At 37.9% G+C, this 19,459-nt stretch overlaps 1 protein-coding gene across 1 annotated transcript in view; it reads right to left on the minus strand.

The window, feature by feature from the left end:
• The window catches only part of eff (ubiquitin-conjugating enzyme E2 eff), a 68,427-nt gene extending 51,345 nt beyond the window's left edge, over window positions 1–17,082 (minus strand). The window contains exons 1-2 of the mRNA XM_067153088.2: window positions 16,946–17,082; window positions 15,910–15,973 (exon numbers count right to left, since the gene is read on the minus strand). Coding sequence (XP_067009189.1) covers window positions 15,910–15,973; window positions 16,946–16,969 — 88 coding nt within the window. The 5' untranslated portion in view covers window positions 16,970–17,082. The remainder of the gene's footprint in view (window positions 1–15,909; window positions 15,974–16,945) is intronic.
• Window positions 17,083–19,459: the final 2,377 nt, after the last annotated feature.

The raw sequence follows: 19,459 nt of genomic DNA on the forward strand, positions 1-19,459 counted from the left end.
ACCTCAGCGTGGCTCGTTTCCTGTCATTGCATTAGCGCATTAGTTTCCTGTTACGGACATAAATTCCCATATCAAGCAGTACTATTGCTCCATATCTAACAAATGACTCAGGGAGATTTTCATGTCATTTCAAAGGTTTTCTTACAAGCAATATTGTGTAAGTGTGTGCAAATTCAAAGGTAACGTAGTGTAATAAGAGATTTTTGGACTAATTAATAAATTGTAACGGTTGTTTTATATATCATTTACTATCATCGCATTCCTCATTTTTTATGGGATAATCAAATCCTTATTCGAAAATCTCTAATTTCTAAGAAAGTATAATTAAGACGGTGTAGTTCATACTGTCACTCAAAAAGAATACTCCGGCTGGCATAGGCTTGGACCTTACTAATAATCCATCCACCACGCCCGTCCGATAAAGGTTAAATACGTAATTGATGAACGTAAATTGCTTAAAAAAAAAAAAGTATTTTTCAGGTTTAACAGTGCATATTTTGTTACTTTTAATGCAAATGCAAACGTGCATGTAAATTTGCCACTTTAGATGGTTGCTGTTAATGACAGGTAAGATTCTGGTTTACCGTAAAGCACTGTCAATTACAAGACTACATTCGAGTTTGGTTAGGTCACGCGACCTTAATGGCTATTTACTGCCAGTGTCTAAATTACTGATAGGGAGGGTTAGGTTACAGTCAGTGACATAATTTCTAACAGTGACTGTTAGTTTAATGTTTATGACAAAATTACTGATAGTAGTGACTGGTTACATTCTGGTTTACAGCAAAGCACTACTGATGAAAGGGTCAGGCTAGAGTTTGATTAGGAGAAACCTATGGCTCATGTATGGAGTATCGCCACTTGTTGACAGTACTGTGTGCCGTAGGAAGCTCATGACATCAATTTTGCTACTGCACAATATGCTGGCAAAGTCATTCATTGAGAAAGTTTTGGTAGAAAATTTCATTTCCTCTTAACTTGGTACATTAAATCTCAAAATAAACCAGATGAAAGATGCATATTTACTGACTAACCCATAGAGAGCTCAAAACGTTCTGATGGGAGAGAACAACCATCAAAACAACATATAGTAGAACACTAAACACAAAAATGAACTGACATACGTAAAACGTTACAAAGGCAGATGTGCTAAGGATGTCAGAAGACGTAGCAGTAAACAACGTAGCAACTAACTTTAGATCGACTGAAATGGCATTGCTGAATATTAAAACTGAAAATAACAGCAGCTGTCAAGTTCCCAGTCAGTGTTAAATGGACTGATGGTGCAGGTATAAGGGATCATGGCAATATGAAGAAATACCAATATACCCTTAATATCACATATTACACAAGGGATGGTTGATGGATGGTACAAGAGACTATGAAAGGGTTCCAACACAAAAGACTAAATCGAACAGCTCAAATTAGTGATTTACAGTATAAAATTATGAATAATATTACAAGAGTCCCATACCCAGAAATTCTATACTCTTGACTGGTTTACTGATAAAAGAATCGCTCATCTAAATAAAATGAATCCATTACTGTCCCAGAATTGAGCATCGGCTGATGATAATCTTGGAAATTTTAAAATATTACACATTTAATTGAGTTCACGGGTAGGGAGAAATTGGACACATGGGGAATACTGTCCCAGTATAGTGGAGCCATAAATTAGTCAAAGTAACAAAGAGATATGTTAGCAACCCTCTGTAATACAATCATCGAACTACTACTTTTCTTTTTTTTTTCTCTCAACGGCACCAGTGATTTGTGTAGCAATACCTCAGTGTCAACTGCATCAACTCTGAAAGGTCCAAACTAGAATGTGCACCATGATGGCAAGGTGCTACAGCTGGTGGGGATGAAGATTGGTTTCCACATGCTATTGCTCTTAATTTGAGTACACGTCCAAGGAGTCCGAGTTTTGTAGCATTCTGCTTAGGGTTCCTACAAATTAATATTTCTAGAGGGTTCATCAACTGGACAACTCAAGTGAGACAAATCAACTCTACCTGCAGTTCTGAACTGATTCCAACAACCCAAACTACTTAAAACTATCTGACATATTCCCTTACTGACGATCCTTCCAGATGCAACTAAGTGGACATAAATGAGATTGGCCTCGCCATTGCAGATCTTCCATTGAATCTGCAACACAAAGGGAATATTTCCTTACTGACATTACTACTTCAATTGGTTCAATGCTCATGATTTGATTTTGTTTTACTGCCATTATGTAGAAATTCATGCAGGACTAAGTTAAAAATTCCAAGAATTGCCTCCTATATTTCATATAAAAGTTCAAGACAATGTAAAACATACAATGAACAAAAGGTGAAAAACCTAATTTACCACCCATTAAAGAAATGTACTTAAAACTGAGAAACTGCTTTAAAAAAAAAATTGATTGAAGTAGTTTGCAATATTTAGGGCACCTTAAATTACACATCATGACAACTATTTGTGACAAGAGAACTAAAGTTTTTAACCACGTAAATTCTAAATTAGATATTTATATACTGCAAAAAGGAAAGTAATCCAGCACAGAAGTACCTAGCCTTAAATAAAAATGTTCAAATTTGTTCAGAACTGTAAGACACATACAAGCACTATTATTTTCCACTCACATTGGTGTAAAAGTTAAAAACATGCACTCTAGTAAATATTTATGAAAGACTCAAAATTAATAAATAACCTGCAAGTAAGTCGAAAACAGACATGACACTGTTATAAGCTCTCTGTCACTTGAAAGTGTGTTCCTGACCCAAGTAGAATTATTCTGACATTTGAGACTTTTAAATAAACTCACTGGACAAAAAATTAGTCACTAGCGCGCACACACAGATGGATCATTAAGCCTATACAGATGGCACAGCGAACGAGTCCCGTGCTCAACTGCACGCGCACTGCCTCCGCGCTTTCAATGGGCCAGTCTAACATCAAACATGGGACGTCTAACATTAACATCAAACATGGGACAGTAACTGAAAGGCCAAAGGAGTATTTCATCCTGGACGTGTGACAGGTCAGGTTGAAGCTGGAGGTGGGTCTGTGGTGTTTTTCGTATCATGGATTGGGCTCGCTCACTGAGATGACCCCGAACATGAACATTCCGGATGATCAGGTCTTGCCTTTCAGACATCTGCATGATGAGTATGCTATTGTTACCCCCCCCCATTTTTCAAGATAACAGCAAAGTTCAATGGGCTGGACGCATATGTGACTGGTTTTATGAACACCATTCCTCAATTAATATCAAGTGTAACATGTGTTGACACCAAAGCAAGCAACCAAGCAACCTTTTTTTTCTTTTAAATTTGTCAAGTGAAAAAAAAAAAAAAGTGAACTTGTCAATATCATTTTCCAATAACAATTAGTAGATGTTCTAACACTGCCGTGAAGATGATCTTCGAAACATTTTCTTCAGCTTATCCCAGACATTTCTGGACTCAATGGAGCTACCCATGCTCATTTTGGTTTTGGCTGGGGATGTAAAGGCCAGGTGCCCTTTCTGACATCACAATTTTTTAGTTGAAAATCTCAATCTAGGATCAACTACGATTCGACCTTCATCCTTCTGGGTAGGAAGCCTTCGAGTTAATCACGCCTCTGAACGTGGTCTTTAATGTGCCAATAAACCCACAAACATGGTCTTCCAAATTCAATCTTGATCTTACAATCTTGAGCACTGGAAACAAGGGCCTTATCTACTTTACTGACAAAGCAAAAAGGAAAGAAAGCTCTAGTAATGTGCAGTAAAGCCAGTCACTGAACAAAAAGTAATGACAATTTTAATGGTTAAAAAGTCAATATCCGTAAGGTCACATCCAATCCAGTGAATATGGCATGTGTGAAAGTATATATTTATGGTATTTAAACATGACATCCAAAGTATTATTTTATATGTGTTAAACATGACTTCCAATCTGAGTTTTAAATATTTGAAACGGCTACAAAATACTTTGCTAAGATCAGTCACCTTATACCACAGTCATAAAATGGAGCTGTTGTAAAACAGAACAATCCTCATGTCTGTAAGCAATGTAATGTACGGGCTGCAGGGAGTTGGAAAATAAACTCAGCCAAAAATAGCCAATGCAGCAACAAAAGTCCATGCATGTCCAATCCGTTATATGCCCTACAGAAAGTACATTCAGTATTATATAAGAGACTATTCACTAGAACTCCAGTTCTTTCCCTGTGCGCAATATTGAAAGTGTTGGACCCAAGCTCATCATTCTTCTCAAATATTAGTCATATTACATACGGCTATTGCAAAATCAAAAATCATCATTTTACAAGCATTTGGAATTAAAAATGGAAACCTTAACCCTTTGCTACTATCATGGATTTCTTCACATTACCACTATCCTCGGGTTTATTATGACCCGAAATATTTCACTACGACTTAAGACTATGGGTCCTAATATTTCCTTAATGTTATAGAAGTATTAGTCACCTCCGAAATCTACTTTACTGACAAAGCAAAAAGGAAAGAAAGCTCTAGTAATGTGCAGTAAAGCCAGTCACTGAACAAAAAGTAATGACAATTTTAATGGTTAAAAAGTCAATATCCGTAAGGTCACATCCAATCCAGTGAATATGGCATGTGTGAAAGTATATATTTATGGTATTACTTTCTCTTGAAGTAAATACTGTAGGTGAGAAAATACCTACAGATTTTTTTATTGTGAAGTTGCAGTCACTTCTTTAAAGTTGTCCCCACACAAAGCCGAGACCACTTTGTGAAATAATGTACAATAAGAGTCCGCTATAGCGAGTATGGGATATAACGAGAACCCCGTTGTAACATAAGTTTTTTTCTGTCCCTTCAAAATTCTTATATCAAACTATTATCCTTCGGTTACAGCGAGAGCCCTATGACCGATGCATCATTATTACGAGCAATTAAGCGTGCACATGTTGTTGTTTTTTCGTTATCGATATTTATGCACCCAGCCATTATATTGCATGGGATCGATCATCTTTGATACCGTTTCCTCGCTATATGCACAAGCGAGCTCTCTCGTTGACTTTCAAAGGCGATGTTGGAGTAGATTAGTAAAACCCGTCAATTGCTGTTCCTGAAAAAAAAAAAAAAAAAAAAAGAAAACTAAAGAGAACTATGTTTTCGTAATAAATGTGTAAATAACATATCCGATAGCAGTTGTTAACCCGTTAAAAATAAAGACTGTAGCACACAATCGCTTCATTTTAATGCTAAATACTGCAATTAAGTAAGATTGGGATACACCTCAAGATATGACAGAGTACATCATTTATTTCGGAGGTTAGTTTATATTTTCTCGCGGCTGGTTACATTGCGGAAAGGCTATTTCCATGCAAATTTATAGCAAGAAGGTTATCACTTCTCTACGGTTAAGTTAGGTGACGCTGTTTGAATAAGAAAACTGAAACATTTGCCACAAAATGCAATCAGTCATCTTCGGAACCGTATAGTTTTCTCACTACGTGCACTTGCGAGCTCTCTCGTCGACATTCGAAGGCGATGTTGAAGTTGATTATGCTGAAAGCCAACTCAAGAGCTGAGGCAAAGTATCCTTCCACAGGTGAGCACGTCCCCTGTTCCCCCTTCCAGTCTCCATTCTCCTCCTCCGCCACAACCAGCTTATTATAAACATTGTGCGTCAATCTGGCAAGTACTTCATTTTCAAATAGTATAACATCAAAAGAAATCACTTCCTTTCACATAGTTTTACTTTGATTACGTACCATACCTGTTTATTCCTTTATTGACCATGTAAAACCTACAGATTACTGACGAATACCGAGGCAAGAGAAGCAACGTTTATTTTTATTTCTTAATGCAATTTGTGTGAGGCACATGGGGACTTACAACGAAAAATACGACATAAATATACGAATCCTCTCTCGTGCAACGAATGTCAGTGGCAGATTCTCACAGTTCAACAAGCTGAAAACCCACCTATAAATAGGATTGCAAAATACAGTGTTTCCAGGAATGTTGTAAATATTGTAGTCTTTTCATTCGAAAGGTAAAAACAAACTCATAATCCCCTCATGGCAACATTTCTGCAGATAGAAAGTTATGAAAATAAAGTACAACTTATTATTATTATTATTATTATTATTATTATTTTTCCAGCGCGCTAATTATCCTATATTCATACCTTGTTGAGGCCCTTCCTGTTTAACATACGGCGAGGGCATAGTTCGAACTGAGCCGAAACATAAGGCCTACTGAAGAATAATCAAACGAACAAACTTTTTCTGTCACAAATCTGGCATGCAGCTTAGTTGTTACGTTTTGTTTCACTTTCCTTATCGCCTTAAATGCTTGTTTACATAATTCAGACACTGTCTTAAAACTAAATAATAGACCATTTATATTGGTATTATTTAGGGAGACGTATCGTCAGAAACACTCACGACAGGCCTATATAAAAAACCAAAGGCCAGCATATACGATATGGTACCACAAGAAAACATATAAATTCCTTTAAATTCAGCGCAAGCCGTATGAACAACGTACGTAGAAGTGCCGGCCAGCTGCGTGGTTTTCTTCATCCCTTCTTCCACAGTCCACAGCAGATTCTTATCTTGTAGGCTACTGTAAATTGTCATATCATTTTATTTAGATTTCCTACTTAATCTCCCCCCACTTTTATTGTGTTTAAAGTACTTCACTTCTGACTCAAGCAGCACAGCATCACCCACGTGTTGCTCACATCTGGCAGCCATTATGCATACTGAGCGTGCTATTGCAGGCAGTACTGCCAACAGTTTTCTTGGATCCATCTTCAACGCCGTAAAAACTCTTCACAAATCTTTAAAGTACACAATGCAATAAGATATCAAACTCATGTTAAATAATTATTTATTTTGCCACATGCACCACCGAGAACAATAACTATTCACAGCCATTTAAGTATGAAATATAAGAGTTGGTAACGAACCCGAATAACATACAACTTGTGAAATATTTTCCATATTTTTACAGTGTAAAATTTTTAAATTGGTCTAGTCAGTTCACCAGAAAATCTAACCAAACTGACTGATTGACGTTTGTTGTTTAAAGGGGCCTAACATCAAGGTAGTTGGTTCCTAATGGTACGAAATGAAATGACAACTTAAAAGTCCAAAATCCTCCACTGACCAGAATTCAAAGCATGAGGACGAAGAATGAACGGATGGACGGATATGAATTTAAAACGATCAGTGGATCCAACCCACAGTGCCTCACATGCACAGAAGCTGGCACAAAACAATAGTATTACTGTCCAAGGGACTGCTCATATAGCACGATGCTGAATCGATTATGCTTATAGTCGAAATGTGTCCAAAATCCAGGTCATCAGCCCCTCATAATGGTATTTATCGCTAGGAAAGTAGAACCATGATATGTGTAATGTTGCGGTACTAATCAAAAGCAGCGGAGACTCACGGTATTCCACACATTATGGTACTATTCACAGATAGTGTAATGCGCACATGTAACACAGACCTATGGTGTTTCGCACATTGTGGCGCTATTTGCAAGCAATACAAACCTATAAAGGCAACGCAAACCTATGGCGTTTCTAACATAAGTGGACTAACCACAGGGACTCGTACTATCCTGTGAAATTCCTCACATAGTGGGAACTGAGCATAGGTAAGGCAGAACCATGGTGTCGCTCATATAGGGGTACGAATCACAGGTACTGTACAACCCACCTCCTGATTCACACACTGTCTCTACAAATCACAAACCTATTGCGTACCTAAAACAGTGGTACTACGTGCAAGTAAATGCAACCCATGGTGTTCCCTGCATGATGGTACTAATTACAAGTAGTTTCATGGTTCTAATTGGATCATCTTACGACAGGCAGGGGATACCGTGGGTGAATTCTTCTTCTGCCTCCCCCACCCACAGGGGGCGTTTGGTCCGCGAGAGGTATTTTATTTTCCGCAAGTCCGCCGGCAAGCCGGTTAGGACCCACCTATCCGCCACCTGAGATGCGCCACGTGAGAGTATCACCTCTCCCCCTACTACGCCAGCGTAACAGGTTTGTGGTCTAACCAAACTGACGGCAAGCATAAAAGAAGGATTTCTCCCCATCTCTGAGTCACGTATCGTTTCAAATCGTTCGTACACGCATTTCTAATTCCTCAATATGCACCCGCGTTCAAAAATTGGGAACCGTAAATTGCTCCATAATGCTCAAACAGTAGAGAAGCGATCTCTGATGCTTTCTTCCTTTGTCATTACATCCCAGCATTTTAATGGTTCATTGTGATTTCTATGGTAAATTTATATCAGGGCCTCGATGTTAGGCTCCTTTAAACAACAAGCATCAAATTTATATCATCAGTATGCATTATGTGATGTGAAGTGCTCATTTTCTGTTGTAACCGATGGGGTGCTTAGTTTGTGTTTTCATGTAGGCCTACATGTAAATGTCAGATGTTGGCTCGTGATGTCATAGTTTCATCACGGCTGACCTTCCACAGAACGAAGGGATGAACTATGACGTCATAAACATGGCTACTATGGCAAGAACCATTTACATTAAAAAATTCTTACAAACTAGCTGATGTAACCGTGCTTTGCTACGGAATTCTGCATTGCATACAGAATTCTAGGTTAGGTAGTGTACACGTTTGAGCAAGACTGTATTAATTGCATAGCTCTTAACGTTACCCTACAAACGCGATGGGGAAATCAAACAACTTTTCTCATACGAAGACCGAGTAAGGGAATTTTCATTGTAATGGTAGGCCCACTTGCCTACCATCAGTCACAATCAAGTAGGGGAGTTTTCATTATAATGGTAGACACTCACCTTCCACCTGCCTTTTTACATCCTCCAAAAGACTGTTTTAGTGGTTTTCCCAACTGAAATGAATATAGTCCATTTAAATGGCATCAGTAGGAATGGCGCGATTAAAAGCAATACTTTCACATGAAATACCCGACCAAATGAAAAACTACACATTTTCTCACTTTTAACGAACAGTACAACACTGCTGTTCTAACAATCCAAAGTTCAAGAAATGGAATGACCAAATCACCGACAGCCGTTATCCGTGAACACTTCGTCTTTTTTCGACGCGGGAGAGGGGGGGGAATAGTAGTCACTCGGCAAAAACTGTGCCCTGTTACTAATCTGTATCCTAGGAGTACCCGATGAGTCGAAAAACCTGAATTCACTACACTGACGGCGGAAAAATCTATCTGACCTGGAGGCAAATTTTCCGCCAAGCCAGAGGACGAACCCCCTCTTTATTGCTAATATTTGGAATTTAAAAAGTGTAGAATTTAATAACAGTGAAGAGGAAGAAGCTTTTCTTAAGAAACGGCTCATTCGGGGTTGAATTTTGAGTTATTTAGTGAATTTTGGTGCTAGAATTTGGAATAGGCCTAAATTGTAATTGTAGACCAGGTCATACTACTACTACTACTACTAAGTGAGCCTCTGCCTTAAGATTGCACACTGCTCATTCATAACAGCTCGTCCAAATAGGGATCGAATAGCTGGAATACTATGATGAACCAGTGTGTTACGTACCAGCAGTATCAGAAAAAGTATGACCGGGTGAGTTGGCCGTGTGGTTAGGGGCGCGTGGCTGTGAGCTTGCATCCGGAAGACAAGTGAGTTCGAACCCCACTGTCGGCAGCCCTGAAGATGGTTTTCCATGGTTTCCAATTTTCATATCAGGCAAATGCTGGGGCCGTACCTTAATTAAGGCCACAACCGCTTCATTCCCAATCCTAGCTCTTTCCTATCCATTTGTTGCCAAAAGATCTATCTGTGTCGGTGCGATGTAAAGCAAACTGCAAATAAACTGTATGAACCAGAGGAATGGCATGCTGAAGAAGAAAGTCTTTTTCTAACTCCCCAGCTATTTCTCGCCAATATTCAGTCAGGCTCTTATACTCGGTACGCAACAGTAATCCCATCTATCGGAGTGGCAGCATAAGAGAAAGAACATCACAACAAACAATGGTCAATGTAATGTTATTGCCGATCAATGTTATGCGCTTTCGATATTGTAGGCCTTCAGATTTAGTTTTCTTCTGACTCTGAAATACCACTCTTATCACAGTCAGCGGTACAGTAAAAATGAATACAACATAAATGATCGGAAATTATATTCTCTATAACTTGTTATGTAGGCCTAGTACTTTTCGATAGGACTAATAACATAGGTATTTAAAAATTAAATTTTAGGTGCCTTCCCTTAAACTACAATTCATCCACGGTGAATAAAACAGTTTAGCTTAGACTGTTGTTTCTTATTCCACGACTCTAAATACCGATTTTCATTCACTTCTGCTAACCCATTTTCTCTTGGCATGCCTTGATATGGACTTAGCAACAAAAATACAAATTCATGAATATCTCTTATTATAGCCGGTACAGTACATATGTATGACATAGAAGATAATAAATTTAATTCTATATAACATTAGTTATGTAGTATTTATCAATAGGACCACTAATAACATAAATATTTGGGAATTAAATTTTAGGCCTTCCCCTAAACTACCATTTCACTAAGTGTGAATAAAACGATTTATAGCCGAGATTGTAGTGGCTCATCCCCAGACTTTACATAACAGATTTTCATTAAATTCTCTTCAGCCGGTTTCTCGTGGTGCGTGTACATACACACAGACAGAAATTACGGAAAAGTAAAAAAAGTGCATTTCCTCGTTAGTGTTCTTTTCAAATTCTAAGCAATGTACAGACAAAACTCTTATTTTATATACACAGATTGAAAAAAAATCATCATTTTCGTATCTAAGTTCCTTTTTTTTGGACATGGTAGAATTCGCACTTTAGGTTAAACAATTTCTGAGACCCAAATTGGAAATAGTCTGCTAGTATATTGGACCCCAATGTTGAATGTCGTGTTTGCTTTCCAAAACGGATTGCTGAAGTTCTTTCTTTGCCTACCGCTTTTTCCCACATCTGTGGGGTCACAGGTGCGAACTGCATCACACATACACACACACACACACCATTTATTTATTTATTTATTTATTTATTTATTTGGCCCTGTCTTACGGTTGGATGCCCTTCCTGACGCCAACCTTATATGGAGGGATTTAGTCACTATTGCATGTTTCTGTGGTGGTTGGTAGTGTGGTATGTTGTCTGAATATGAAGAGGAGAGTGTTGGGACGGACACAAATACCCAGTCCCCGAGCCAGAAGAATTAATCAGAAGTGATTAAAATCCCCGACCTGGCTGGAAATCTAACCCGGGATCTAACCGAAGGTCAGTACGCTTACCATTCAGCCAATGAGTCGGACAAAACGGATTGCTGAAATTTTTCGTCCCAAATTTGATCAATTGTAACTTATATTAAGAACTTTCTAGGTGTCGATATTTTAAGTTTTTAATTTAAGTTTAAGTATCTTGGAAGTATTGTGACCGAAGACCTTCACTCTATAACAGACATAAAAGTTTGAATTGCCTTAGCCAAGGAAAGCTTCAACAAGAAGAAAAAATTGTTTTGTGGCCTGCTGGAGAAAGATCTGAGGAAGAGGCTTGCAAGGTGTTACATATGGAATACAGCTCTATATGGCGCAGAAACATGGACATTAAGGAAGGAAGAACAGAGAAGAATAGAGGTATTTGAGATGTGGATTTGGCGAAGAATTGAAGGTGTAAAGTGGGAAGATAAAATATCCAATGAGGAAGTTCTGAAGAGAGTGGGAGAAGTGAGGAGCATGCTGACCGTAATCCAAAATAGGAAGAAAAACTGGATAGGGCATAATCTAAGACAGCACCTTACTACGAGTAGCAATTGAAGGGATGATGAAAGGAAAACGAGGAAGAGGAAGGAGACGGTATCAGTTATTAGACAGCATTAGAAAAAGAAAGGAAGATTATGCAGAAGTGAAGAAAAGGGCACAAGATCGAGAGATATGGAGGTCACAGCCATGATTGGACCTGCCGAATGGCAGAACAACCTATGATGATGAATTGAAGCCTTCAAGAAGTGCAACCTTTTATATCTGACTAAAACTGTGATTAACATTTTTAACAATCTGGCCTACCATCAGAATTCAACAAATATAGCCATATAAAAGTACATTAATAATCAAGAACATCTTCCATTCAACATATTTTTAATTGTCTTGTATAGAACTTTGACAATACATTTTTACAATCATTGTGATTTTTAGCTTGCATAACAATTTTATTATTGCAAGTCATGACTTGTTTTAACATACCAGTAATTTTGGCTTAAGATGGTCTCTTGAGAGACTGAAATTAGTCCCAAATTTATATAATTATTGTTAAAATAAACAAGTATTAAATAAGTGGAAACTTTTTAGCTCTTGTTTTCACATTTGTAAAGTTCATCTCATAGCCCTAAATCTTATACTTTCTTGAAATACTGGGTTAATCAAATATACTTATTGATGCTTACATTAACTGAACTAATTTCCAACACAGCTTTTCTAAGGATACTATAAAAACCACAATCTTCAATCAATGTACAAGAAATAGAACTGCACTAATTTCTAACTGCATTAAATTCAAACACAGCCTCCCTAGGGTTACTACAGGGACATAATTTTAGCTATGACTGGGATTGTCGCTCACCTGTCACAGAGTCATGGAATGTTTTCACACAAGATTTCCTGTACTTTATGAAGGTATTATGTATATACAACTAGCATAATGAAAATGGCATTGGAACAACAGAGTACAAAACAACTGAACAATTAACTACAATGAACCTTACACTGATAAAGCTCTCAGCAGGCTGCAAAGGAAGGAACATGTAGCACTGAGAATCGCATTACGGTAAAGTGCTCGGGCACAGCACTGGCGACGGGCGAGTGACAAACCTCGCCATAGATAAAACAATGTTGCTATACAAAAACCACAATCTTCTTGCAATGCACAAGAAATACAACTGCAAACTGTTGCCTCGTAATTTCATAACAGACTATTCCCCTACCATATTTGTAGTGGATTATAGCCCACCTAATGGCCACGATCGTTCAGCCGTCAAGTCTACACAGTCCGACACGGAGGTTAGCCGGTATACAATTTTTATTCTCTATACTGAGAGCCAAAAGCCGGGATTCAATTCCAAACCTCTCCGCAGTGTTCATATAGTGAGGGCATATGACGGTAATGGTGATTTGTCTGTAGGATGGAGAAGTAGAGCTTTGTGCAGACCCCGTAATGTTATTCGACGACAATGTGCTACATCATTACTCCAGCCCGGTCGACAAGACTTTCACACCCATGTAACGACTGTCGTTTGTTTATACACTTGCGGCCTTTTCGGGAAGGATGTTGTCAAGTGGGGCTCAGTGCTGACAAACTCTGTATTTAGGAACTAATGACTGAGTGGTGTTTCAATAGCTGGTGGTGGTGATTATTGTTACACAATTGGAGAGTTCTTGCCATGCGGATGTTAAGATAGGACCTGGACAAGACCAGTGATACAGGGGGTCTGGGGGCGTAAGTCCCCAGGTTAGAAGCTGCGAAGCAGCCCTAGGCCTTTAGTTTTGTGTGGAAACATAATTGGTCTGGACTGGTTCATGCCGTGCGGACGTTACGATAGGACCTGGACAAGATCACTGGTCTGGAGTGGTCCTTGCCATGCGGACGTTAGGATAGGATCTGGACAAGACCTCTCCAGATCATATCCTAACGTCCTCTTGCGCTTTTATTGTGCTGGGCTTGGTAACGTATTATGATTAACATTATTGATGGGAACGAGATCACGTGCCACTTTACAATGGCCAAAAGGAATTCAAGTAGCTACTTCAGAAATGAAAATGGTGTGTAATATTCTTCATTAGGTTATAAAAGTAAATGTACTTCTTGGGGTGAGATGGTGGATTCCTGGACATTGCAATGAACACATCTCTCCTCTGAGATGCACTCCAAGTAAGATTTTACTATTTTCCACTTATAACATTAGCCGTCTTACTAATAAACGGTGTATAACTTTTATACAAGGTTTATACACCGTTTACGCGAAATTCGTTACTAATAAACCGTGTATAAGCCTCCTGTGTATACATCTGTTATAGTTATTCACTGAATTGCTTATACAGTCCAGGACCCTAGTATAAGCGTTGTATAGCAGCGTGTAGCGGAAAAAAAGAAACGAGCGAGCAGTTTATTTTCGTGGTATTTATTGTCGACAGTAATATAATCGTTGTAAAATATTCGACTTATCCATTTAACATTGAACACACGTTGAAAGAATGACGATAACGTTGATGATCTTCACGATATTTTAAACATAGAAGACATACGGTACCGTACACGATTCAGAGGTTATGGAAGCTAGACATCTTCGTAAAGTAAAACACTTTAAAGAGACGGAATGACAATGAATGATGGTTGGGCGTATTTTAGTGTAAAAATATGTTACAGCTTAATAGACCTTTGATATTGCGAGTTTTTTATACACTATCTGCCCCTACAAAGATCTTTCTTAATTGAGTACCTACCGTATACAAGGGGACATATTCCTCGAGATAAAAAGTGGCATAACTTGAAAACCATACGTAATATGATTTCCATACTTTGTAGTTGAATACGTAGAAATGTGATGTATAAATGCCTAATAGAAACTTTTTTGATCTAACCTTTCGTTTAGCTACAAAACAGGTTTTCCTTTCTTCTGAAAAGTAAGGATTTTGGAATGTGTACCCTTTTCAACTCGCCGATTCAATTGCAATTGCTTACGTTTTCCGAACTACCCCAGTTAGGAGCTTTTGATATTTTCTTAAGCTTTTCCATTTCTTTTTTTAGCGTCCATTACACAAGCAAGCTGAAGAAATGTTGATATCAATATAAGTCAATTTCCAGCTGTCTCACGGAATGACAATGAATAACTATAAAATAAATTATGGTTGGGCGTATGTTTGTGTAATAAGGTGTTACTGCTTAATAGACTTTAAATTGCGAGTTTATTATACATTATCTGCCTCTACGAAGATCTTAGATCTTTCTCAAAGTTGAGTATAAAAAGGGACATATTCCTTGACATAAAAAATGGTATAACTTGAAAACCGTACGTAATATGATTTCCATACTTTGTAGTTGAATACGTAGAAATCTGATGTATAAATGCCTAATAGAAACTTTTTTGATCTAACCTTTCGTTTAGCTACAAAACAGGTTTTCCTTTCTCCTGAAAAGTAAGGATTTTGGAATGTGTACCCTTTTCAACCCGCCGATTGAATTACAATTGCTTAAGTTTTCCGTACTATCCCAGTTAAGAGCTATTGATCTTTTCTCAAGCCATTCCATTTCTTTTTTTGGCGATCATTACACAAGCAAGCTGAAGAAATGTTGATATCAATATAAGCGAATTTCCAGCTGTCTCACTTAGTGTTGCCACTGCCTTTTCGATATGCCGTGCTACTGTGCGACTTCCCGGAAAGTTTTGCTCGTAGATAACCAGCAGAAGCGATCATAAAGGCGGTGAACGTGCGAAATACGTCAGTGAACTACAGGAAGAGATTCCTACTCCTTGGAACGAGTGTATACGTGCTGTGTAGTAATACAATGCGTATACCTCGTTTATTAGTAAGAAAAATGTAAAACGCTTATACAGGGTTTATTCACTGTATAACTAAACAAGAGTTAAACAACGGTATAAGGACTTTTTATTAGTAAGACCCTAGAAATATGTTATCAATCGGGCTGGAGTAATATCCAAGCTACGTGTCGACACCCTCTCCCTACATCATCCTACATGCAAACGATCCGGTCGCCCATGAGCGTCAAATAGAAAGACCTGCACCAGGCAAGCTGAACATGTCCTCTTGACACTCCCAGCACTAAGTAGTGGATTATCAATCCTCAAAATTAAACAAGCCCCAATCAACAATCCCCCCAACATGAGTAATAATGTTAATAAATGTATATTTATATCACTCACAATCGTCTCCTACTGGACCAGCTGAACATTGTGCGGGTGGGTCTCTACCCAGGTCTTGCAATTCCTGTAAGAAAAATGAAAAGGTAAAAAAAAATCAATCTTTCAAAAAACCAAATATATATGACTTCCAAAATTTACACATGCAAGAATCTAGGTTATATGTAAATTTTGTACGTCATAAAAAAGCTTACAAAATACATACAAAATATTTCAACTGTCACATTTCGCATATAAGTGAATTAAAAACCGTATTATTTCTGCAAACCCTTGGATTTCTCAACATCCAAGGTATAGAATACCTGCATGTCAAATAACCTCAACTGTCATTCACAGGATTATAACAACAATAGTGTCCAGAAATCTATCTCTTAAATTTTACCTTAAGTCATACATAAACTTTACAAGAAATACAATATATACATACCATAATAACTGTATTCAGATAAAGGCCTACCTCAATTCACAGTTAAAAATGTAATCCTACCGAAACGTAAATTGGTTGTACTTAATTTATATAGGACAATATACCACCACACAAACTGGTGACTCATAAATTGACTCAATTTGCAACTGCACTTTTAAACAAACGAAGCGAAAATTGACTGATTTTCACATGCCACATGGAACTTCATGTACTTAACAGCAGCAACACTGCGTATTTCAGAATAATCACTGCATGAACCATGAAACACCATAACTTTAAATTATTTCTTTACTTCCTGCTTTCCACACACTCATTCATCTGCATGCCTAACGTTAACATTTTCGACGCTAAAACACTTAGATCACTCGGAACAAACAATTCTGCACGGAGGACAAAATTGTGAACCCTCGTACATACAAAATACGTGAACTAGATGCACTCAAATACAGCATTTCACCCAGCTGCCATCTCAAATACGGCAATAAGACGTTCAATGTTAGTTCACATTGTACGGTAGAAAATCGTTAAGGGCGTTTTGCTCTTTCAATATGCAAAACATACCTGTCACACATTATATATACCTCAAAATATTGTCAGCAATCCGTTATTTACCTTATTAATTCGTTTTAACGCCATTTGACGGCCTGTGTGTAGTAAATTACTGGTTTAAAACCAGACAATGAATCCGCTAGGCAGAGACCTTTGATTGGGTAATGTAAGATGGCTGCCGGCTGAACGCAATAATACAACGTTAATCAAATTTTATTTCTAAAACATAAATTATAATAACATGCCACCCGGTAAAAAAATTAAATATACTAATAACTGAAACTATATTAATATAGTTTTTATTTGCTACCAGGATGGCATTTTCGACATAAAAAAATCATTAAATAGGAACTCTATTCACTTTACAAAATCGTAACCCACTTCCTCCCCGGGTTGAACTTCCACGGATTTCCTTCAACTGCGCTTTGTGCATTGAGCAATAGATGGTGCGCTTGGTTCAACAACATGCAAAACAGTACGATTTTATGAGTAAAGAGTGCGCTCTGAACATTTTCCTTCCATACCAACGTGTTGAATTAATTCCCTTTTTTTTTTTTTTTTTTTTTTTTTTTAGTCAAGTAATGTCCCAACAACGAAAATGATTGAGGTATTATCTCAAAAAAAAAAAAAAAAGGATATACACGGTAGAAAATCGTTAAGTCTATTTTAATCAACAAATTATTTACCATGGCAACATGTGCTGTAATCAATCAAAGTTGACGGTAAACTATAATAAGATTATTACATAATTATATTCCTTGTTTTGTCGTGATCCGTAGAGAATCGCCAGCATATTTACGTCCTGAAAATCTATTCTGGGATATAGGCTACTACTAACTGAATGTTAGATATCGATATCATTCTGAATCAGCTAACCAAGCAGGTTGAAATTTCCTTGGAACTTGTTTATAAAATCGTCTGCAGGAACAAAAATATATCCTAAATCTAATGGAGATTAAAACCGCTGAATATCTCATTACCACCTTGTATTTGGAATTTCTATTGTAATACTCTGAACTTCATACCGTATCTCAAATTCCGTTCATGATTCCTGTCGGCTACATTCAAATTTGTTCATCTTTAACACGTTGGCTGCCAGAGCGGTACATTGTACCGCTGAGTGAGTGTCTCACGAGGCCACGGCGGTACAAAGTACCGCTGACAGGTGTTGCTATTTGACTTTCCCTGCCGGGCCGGCGGACCGCTGAGCCGTTGAATTCGCTATGCTAGCGTACCGCTATGGCCTCGGAGCAAATTCTGGCGTGCTTGGTTTCCAAAATATAATCTTTATTTTTTATTAATCCAACCTCCTTTTATCGGCAATATGTGAGTATTTGTCCAATCAGTTTAGCCATGCGCTTAGGTGTGCCGGGTTAGCTAACTCGCAAGCTCAAGATTTTGGAGATTGTGGGTTTGAACACTACTGTCGGGAAACCTGGTTATGGATTTCTGTGATTTCCCATTTTCACCCCAAGCTTATGCTTACCTAATCAATAGGCCACACTGATTCCTTCCAAACTGTTGCACCCATACCTGAGCTGATTTCTACGGTTATCGCAATAAATATAGCGTAAAAATGAGCGTATTTGTATTGACAACATAGCAAAATTTTACATTACCGCTGAGCATTTGGCAAGGAGTAAATAGGAAATAAATATCCTTCAAATTTAATTTGGTGAAGAGTTATTTGTGTTGCAGAATGTAATAGACCAGTTTGACATGGACACTACTTACCAGAGATCTCATACTGAAGGGCTAGCGTCATTATTTTCCGAGTTCGAGAAGAAAACGGTTTCATTTTTATAACTAACCTCTCCATTCACTAGTAAAATAACTTCGAAATATCTCACAAGTATTTCACACACACCCTACTGTAAAAGAATGAGTGCCTTGCGATTGTAGTCCTAAGCGCTAGTAAACAAATCGTGGCACACTCTGTTATCTACAATGTGTACTATCATGCGATGCAAGCTTCTGGTACCGCTCTGGCCGTCTAGGCAAAACCATGCAGTGAACTTTTCTGTGGGGCCACGGCGGTACCTCGGGGTGCTGAGAATTTTTATTGTATTTCGTACGTACATTGAACACTTAAGTGAAATATCACTTCGAATTTTGCTTTACTGCTTATTTACTACATGCCTTTTAGAAAAAATGCTTTGGCCACCGGGACATTTCTTGCTATGTGTCCTGGCAGTCAACGTGTTAATTATAAATTTGTCTATAGCTCTGAATTCTATTATTAATTAACTCTGAAACTGCGCATGATAATGTCCACCATTCTCACGTTAATTTCACTTATAATAATAAATAAACACTTAACAACATAGCCACTTTCAGCACCACAAGTTGGTCTAGGCCTATACACTTTCGTGAAGCGAAAGAGAAACCGTCAGGAACACATGAGAGAGATATATGAGCACCGTTGTCCCACATCATTTTTATATACCGGTACTTAATTCATAAATGTTAAATTACGGTAATTCGAAATACTGGTATCAACGTGTTTTTCCACTACAAAAGAGTAACTTCTTATTTAGATGTTGGTGTTAGTGTTCGTGGCCAAAAACAAAAGAAAAT

Source organism: Anabrus simplex, chromosome 8 (assembly GCF_040414725.1).
Source record: "Anabrus simplex isolate iqAnaSimp1 chromosome 8, ASM4041472v1, whole genome shotgun sequence".
Taxonomy (NCBI): domain Eukaryota; kingdom Metazoa; phylum Arthropoda; class Insecta; order Orthoptera; family Tettigoniidae; genus Anabrus; species Anabrus simplex.